The following is a 7,472-nucleotide window of genomic DNA, read 5'->3' on the forward strand; positions in this document are numbered from 1 at the left end:
CTGCAAGGGTACAGTCATCCCACACCATTGAGTTTTGTTCAGACTTTTGATGTTAATAATGGATTCGGGTTAGTGTCTGCCAAGTGTAAATCATTACATTATCACTTCAGTTCACCATCTCTAGTTTTAGGTGATTTGCCATGTATCTTTTAAACAATCATGACAACCACCCCGCCCCCACTCCACCCCTTAAAATTGGAACCTTGGCTGTTTGAATAGGCAGGAGGCAACGTTTCTCACGCAAAGATCACGTGCCTCATGTATTCCTGCAAACATACCTTATACCCTTCCAGGAACCAGCACTGGAATCTCCTTGGTTGAGCCTTCCTGAGATCTGACATGGTCAGTCACATGTTATTCCCAGATGCCCAAAGACCTAGACAACCTGTTGCATCATTAACCAGCATTTGCAAGAAGCCAGCTGGTCCCAGCTGAGACCAGTCAGTTATTATCATACATACTATGTGTCTGGCTTGATAATAGGTGCTAAAGGGCAAGCAAGAAATAAGCTAAAATTTCCACACTCAGGAAATGTATGTTCTAGCACTATCAGAATTTCATCTTCCCAGTGATTCTGAATTCAGAATCCCTGTCCATAAGGCACTTAGGGTCTAGTAAAGAGAAAGAAGCATATCTAGTCAGGCAGACAGAAAGATACACAATGCTACTTTCAAAGCTTTACTGTTAATTTTCAGTTAAAATGATAATGTAATTAAAAGAATGGAAAATTACATGTAATTTAATACAGAAAAAAAATAAAAAACTTTTGGTTTAAAATGCTTTCATCTTTGAAACCCACAACCTGCCAGAGAGGTGGCGTAACCCTCCTGAGTAGGTGAGGGATGGAAAGACCAGAAGGAATCTGAGGGCCCAGTGTCAGGGCAGTGCCAGGATCGGCTCCCCTGCCTGGCCAGGGGGATGACCTTCCTGGCCAAATAGAAGAGTCAGAAAGCAGCAGCTGCTATTGACTTCCATTTTGTGTCACTCAGGTGGGAGAAGGGGCGGGGCTAAAGGAAATTGAGGGAAGGAGGCCGTTATAATTCAAAAAAAACACAATAGAAGGGAAATGCCTGGCCATAGCTTATTTGAGAATTTGATTTGGCTTGTCCCCCCTCCTCCCCTCCCCGTCCCTTTCTAAATATGTATGTACTCTTAAAAAAAAAAAAATTTTTTTTTTTTCCCCTGTGATCGGACTAGGGCTCATTGCCCTAACTAGTAGCCCAGTCACACCTGTTAACTTTGCGGCACCTGCCGGTCATGGCTTTGCCAGTCAGCCTTTCCTCAGGACCCTGAGAAATCCCGAGCCTCTGAACCTGTTGGGGAGAATGCACAGTGAAATCTGATGCTTTTGCCGGTCCAGCCACTTCCCGTGCGGTGCTAACGGTCCCCTGTGTAATAGTTTATGTTCTAGGATGACCAAGTAGAAGAATACTTTGAAAAAATTCATAATGCCTTCTGGCTATACAGTGAGTCTTTGTTCCGTTTTGTTTTGTTTTCCTTTGCCATATCTGAGAATTAATTTGCCTGAGAGAATGTCTTTAAGATAAATCCCGGGAGCACAGAAAATCCTTAGCACTTTGCCTGAGCAGTGAAAGAAAGATGGAGCTGTGGGTCACAGAAATGTCCTTAAAGTGAAACAGACTGCAGATGTCTCAATTGCTTTTCTGTGATGGAACTGCTTGTACTCTATATCCTGTTCATAATGCAGATCAAATAAGATTATACTATTATTTTTCTTTTGCCGTAGCTCAGGACAGTGGTGAGTGTCACACTCCTCTAGGTAAGGCCCAGCTTGGCGTAGGGGTTGTGTGTGCACCTGACCTGGGAATGGGCTTTATATTTCTCTCGTGTGCACTCTTCTGTGAGCTGAGGTTCAAAGGCTAACGGCGAGCTTGGCGCTGAGGAGGCAGCGCACGGTGCATTTGGTTGTGTTGGGCTCTGCTGAACACCTCTCCAAACCCTCAGAGGACAATTCACTTTTGGCCCTTGCCCTGCGGCTGCCGAAGAAGAGTCGAGGCAGCCACTTTTGCATTAGCATTCTTGTTGTAAAGAGAGCAAACACTACAGCCATCATATAAACCACTGACTCACGCATGGCGGCTTCTGAGAGAGAAGCTCAGCAGATTTTGTAAACATGCCCCCACCGCTCCTCCCGATCCCTCTGGGCAGCCTGAGGGTTGGTGGTAGTGTATCCTCGCTGCAAGGAATAGAGAAACCGAGGCACTGAGAGGCCCGGGCTTTGTCCCAGGGCTTCCAGCCAGAGCCCAACGAGGAGATGGAGCTGGGACTAAAATCTGCCCTTCCAGCATCTGCCTAAACTCTGTGTAGAGATGACTCAGATACTGAATCGGTGTTTCCTGGGTGCTCCCCATGTGCTGAGTACTCTACCAAGCACTGTAGAGAATCCACAAGAAGTGTAAGATATGGTCCTGCCCTCTGCGAATTTATGATCCAGTCGGATTATTATTATTTCTTTGACACAGTAGTGTCCTAATGTCTTCAAGCTCCCTTCCTTCTTATCCCTCAGTAGTAGTTGGGATGGTGGGTGGGCTGCCTCCCCTGCCCCCGACATAGTCCGCACCTTCCTTTCCTGGTAGAGACCAAGGATGCTTTACATGTGTACACACACTCATGCTCACACACAGAGAGAGACACACAGAGGCCTTCTCATCCTAACCACCCTTTAATAAGCACGATTCTGACCCCTGTGACTTTCTGTTTGCTGGAGGTAGCCCTCCCCCTATGAGCTGTTCTTTAAAACCTCTTAGCCTTTCTGCGTGTGCTTGGTGTGGTGCATGAAAAGTCGATTCTTTGTGTTGCTCCCATGTAGAGGGGAGGTCGTGAGGTGGTTTAGACCTCTGCTATGTCTGGTGGGGTGTGGGGAGGGCTCATAGGGGACGGGAGGAGGGGGAGGGGAGCGACAGCTTATTTACTCCTCACACTTTCTCTGCTCCCTCTCAAGAGGGCTGGCGTTTGCTGTCCCAGCCAGTAGACCCAGAGTAGGCTGAGTGCACCTCATCAGAGCTCCTTGTTAGCTGGGAAGAGCCACAGGGGGTCTCTTAGCCCCTGAGAGGCAGCAGGGCTGGGCTGGGCAGGGCAGGCCAGGCCTTGGATTTTGGAGGGTGGGTTGGGGACAGGTTGGTGAGGAGGGGTAGCAGCATACCAGCCACAGAACCTCCCTGGCTGAAACCATCCTTCCGTTGCTTCCCCCCGCAGGTGCCCATTCTGCATTTATTCCACCAACCGCCCCGCCGCCATGGAGTGCCACCTCAAGACCCACTACAAGATGGAGTACAAGTGCCGGATCTGCCAGACGGTGAAGGCCAACCAGCTGGAGCTGGAGACGCACACCCGGGAGCATCGCCTCGGCAACCACTACAAGTGCGAGCAGTGCGGCTACCTGTCCAAGACCGCCAACAAGCTCATCGAGCACGTGCGCGTGCACACTGGGGAGCGGCCCTTCCACTGTGACCAGTGCAGCTACAGCTGCAAGCGCAAGGACAATCTCAACCTGCACAAGAAGCTGAAGCATGCCCCACGCCAGACCTTCAGCTGCGAAGAGTGCCTGTTCAAGACCACACACCCTTTCGTCTTCAGCCGCCACCTCAAGAAGCACCAGAGTGGGGACTGCCCTGAGGAGGACAAGAAGGGCCTGTGTCCAACCCCCAAGGAGCCAGCTGGTCCTGGGGCCCCGCTCCTCGTCGTGGGGAGCTCCCGTAATCTCTTGTCTCCCCTGTCGGTCATGTCCGCCTCCCAGGCTCTGCAGACCGTGGCCCTGTCGGCAGTCCACGGCAGCAGCTCAGAGCCAAACCTGGCACTCAAGGCTCTGGCCTTCAACGGCTCCCCTTTGCGCTTTGACAAGTATCGGAACTCGGATTTTGCCCATCTCATTCCCTTGACAATGCTGTACCCCAAGAACCACTTGGATCTCACATTCCACCCTCCCAGACCTCAGACTGCACCTCCTAGCATCCCTTCACCCAAACACTCCTTCCTTGCCTATCTCGGACTAAGAGAAAGAGCAGAGACTGTCTGAGAGCAGCCATGCTCTGTACCAAAAACAAAGAGACAAAGACAAAAAAAAAAAAACCCACTAAACTTACACACAACCCCAGCAGGTGTATGTTGCTGCAAAATCCACAGATCCCCTGGGTCTGAACCATGTGTACTGTATATCTTTAGTAAGGAATAGAAAATTGGCTCTGTGTGTATACCTATTGCATTGACATGAAAGCTGCTTTAGTCAGTCTTCAGAGAGGTGACCTACTGCATACTTCTACCTTCAGAGGCATGCCTTCCTCCCCACCTCCCACTCTTACCCCTTCTCCGTACTTTTCAAGGAATTTTGTCTTGTTTAATCCTCAAGAGAGTGTCCTTAATAGCAATCAGCACTTGTAAGATTATCTACCGGTGCATTTTGTTTTCTGTTGGGTGAATGGGGTGTGTGGGCGTTTGTAGATTCTGAAAGAGAAGGTCACGCGTGTGTTGTGTGCCATGACGTTTCCACCGCACCTTCTTGGTACTGGCTCACTTAACAGCGATGAACGTCCTTTGCCCTCCTGGGTTGTTCATCCACCCCAGTCTCCTCGAGTCCTTCAAAACCTTTCCCTCTCAATTTTATGGCTACAGAGCGGTAGGGCCTGGTGCTTAGTTGGTGAAGGCGTGGTAGATATCGACAGTGCTGCTGGAGATTTCCAGCAGAGCGCAGGTGACCTTGCGCTTCCATCTTCTTTGGTTGTGAAGATTCGAGGAATCAAGCGACCGATCTCAGAAGAAATATCTCGCAGCACTGCAGCTAACAAAACAAAACTTAAAAGTTTGTGTGTCCATACGTATACAATGTGTATGGTTACACACACACAGTGCATCATTTTTTAAGGGCAGATTATATATATATATACACATATATATACATATATATGATGTATTAATTCAGTGGTTACCATTCATTTGCAGGAAAAAAAAAGTGTGAGTGAAAAATTTTATGGTTGAGAAATCCAGCCAAGGAGATTAAAAGGGGTTTGGATAACTTCTGGGTATAAATGCTCAGACTAAAAAAAAAAAAGGCAGTTTTGCACAGTGCTTTGGTCTTGCACTAATTTTTGTTTCTCATCTGCAGCAAAAAAAAAAAGTAAAAAGGAAGAAAATCTACCTTGTATATGGAATGAGTAGACAGTATGTTTCAAAATTGAGTCCCAACCTCTTTGACACAACAAAAAGGTGCTGTTTCCTTCTACAGTTTGGTTTATGCCCCTGAGAAGTTTCCATTGTGTTTGCAGACCATCTGGCTATCGCGGTGTCTGTCCATGTTGTTAGTCCTTCTGTATTCCATTTTGTTCACGCCTGGTAGATGTAACCTGCTAGGAGACTAACTTTATACTTATTTAAAGTTCTTATTTTGTGGTCATTAAAATGGCAACTCATGTGCAGCACTTTATGGCAGCAGGAAGCAGACGTGGATCAGTGGTGAGGCCCTTTGCTAAGCTGAAAAGGCAATGGGTGATTTAAAAAGGAAAAAAAAAAAAATCTCGGGCTGAATACATTAATTGCTTTGTATTTTTAAGACAACAGAATTTCCAGTATGAAGCAGGCTGCAAGAGCAGGAAGACATGTGTTTTGTATAATAATGGGAAGTTTGGAATATAAAAGTTTATATATTATTTATCTATCAAAGAACTGGTGTACAGGAGGAACGCTTTCTTACTGTGTTGCTGTTTTCCATCATGTGTTATCCTCGAGTTGGGATTTTTTTTTTTCCATCTGTTCCACCAGGGAAAAATAAAGGTGTCCCACGTTTTCTCCCTCTAGTCAGTTTGCATTACTGAAAGCCTCCCCTAAGTTAGCACAGCTCCCCCAGAAACCAGAGACTACTGGCATCCGTCCTTTGTTCCTCCGTCTCTCCTCCGCACCCAGCCCCTTCCCCCAGACCTAGCAGAAGTGCAGCACTCCTCTGCCAAGTCACCCAGCCACCGAGGGGGGCTGCTCGGTGCCCTGGCAGACCTGTTTACGCTAAGGAGATGGCCCTGGAGCCGGAGCTGGAGTCCGAGCCAGCTAGGCAGGGAGCCTCCACCCCACAGTTGTTCTCCAGTGGGGTCGTTCGTTCTGGGCCACGTTTGAAGCGCCGTTCAACCTCGCCACGTCAACGTCTCAGTAAAAGACACTATAGACAGTTATGGACGATACACTCCAAGAATACCGGACCTATGGGTGGGCTACGTTTTTAAAAGTAATGTCTTTATCCCCATATAATGGAGAATGTGCCACTTGGCTAGTAATGTGCTTTCAAAATGACAAGCTCAGTGATGACAGGAAAGGGGGCCGCGGGGATTCCCCAGAGGCTGGCAGAAAAGGCGAATCCTGCTGAAGCACCAGCAGGTTGAAAACCTGCAAAGGTGGCCCTGACAGTCAGGACTGTAGGTTTCCCACATGCCACTTGTGCAATATGAGGTCCTAGAGTGGAGACTTGGAAGAGCGAGAGGGGCGACGGACAGAGACGTTGAGGGCTCAGATGCCACGCGTTTCACTGCTTGCCACTGAACCTGTATGTGAATGACTTCATCATGCTTAATGTAATTGGGCAACTTTTTTAGCACTTTGGAAAGAGTCATCCATCTTTCTGGTAAATTATAAAAAAAAAAAAAAAAAAGTTTTCTGAGTGAGAAAAGGTGTGTTTGGAGTTTGACTTTTTATATTATTATTATTGTTATTAATAAAGACAAATATACAGCATTTTTCAGATTCCATCTAGATAAATATGGACCCCTGAATTTGGTTTGCAGTTTGATACTCAGGGAAGGATGTATTCCATAGATATCCTTTCCGTGTAAAACACTAACGTCTTTGAGAAATTCACCTACCACCTAGCTCCAATTCTGTTTCCACTATGCATTCTTCAATGAAAGCTAGCTTATTTTTCCATATCGGAGTACAGTTAAAGTTCTCAGCACTTTCTCTCTTCTGTCCTTTTTTAACTCCTCATACTACATTCAGATGATCATACTGTCAAGGTTTGTGTACATTTCTGAAAATTTGTATTGTATAAAGCTTTTTGCATTACAAGGCTGTACAGGGTCATTTTGACAGTAACTGGTATATTCCTTTGCATCTTATGTTGCATTGCCAATTTCTAGTGTATCCAGTTTGGAAGTATAATATACTCTAATTAAAAAAAAAAAAAAGGTTGGCTATACTCTTGTTTCTTTTTCTTTCTTGGTTGCCATCCTTGACTACTAGTCAGTCTCAGGGTTTTATTTGTCTTGCTTTTTTTTTTTTTTTACATTTTGGTGTGTTTTAATCAGGCTGAGGACATGGTGTACTTAAGTTTTAACTGTCCTGGGTGGCGCAAACAGTTCACAGGCTCGGCTGCTAACGGAAAAGTTAGAGGTTCACGTCCACCCAGGGGTGCCCTGGAAAAAAGGCCTGGCGATCTACTTCCCAAAAATCAGCCACTGAAAGTCCTATGGAGCGTAGTT

At 46.6% G+C, this 7,472-nt stretch overlaps 1 protein-coding gene across 8 annotated transcripts in view; it reads left to right on the forward strand.

Annotated features, from left to right (window-relative positions):
- Positions 1–7,179, forward strand: part of ZNF827 (zinc finger protein 827) — a 204,967-nt gene extending 197,788 nt beyond the window's left edge. For 3 of the 8 annotated variants that reach the window (XM_049905426.1, XM_049905427.1, XM_049905425.1), the window contains one exon: positions 3,217–7,179. In XM_049905426.1, coding sequence (XP_049761383.1) covers positions 3,217–4,036 — 820 coding nt within the window. In that variant the 3' untranslated portion in view covers positions 4,037–7,179. Of the gene's footprint in view, positions 1–1,399; positions 2,843–3,216 lie in introns of those variants that run through there. The other 5 variants (XM_049905428.1, XM_049905430.1, XM_049905431.1 and 2 more) reach the window with 5 other exon arrangements.
- Positions 7,180–7,472: the final 293 nt, after the last annotated feature.

The sequence above is a fragment of the Elephas maximus genome, chromosome 13, assembly GCF_024166365.1.
Source record: "Elephas maximus indicus isolate mEleMax1 chromosome 13, mEleMax1 primary haplotype, whole genome shotgun sequence".
Lineage (NCBI taxonomy): Eukaryota > Metazoa > Chordata > Mammalia > Proboscidea > Elephantidae > Elephas > Elephas maximus.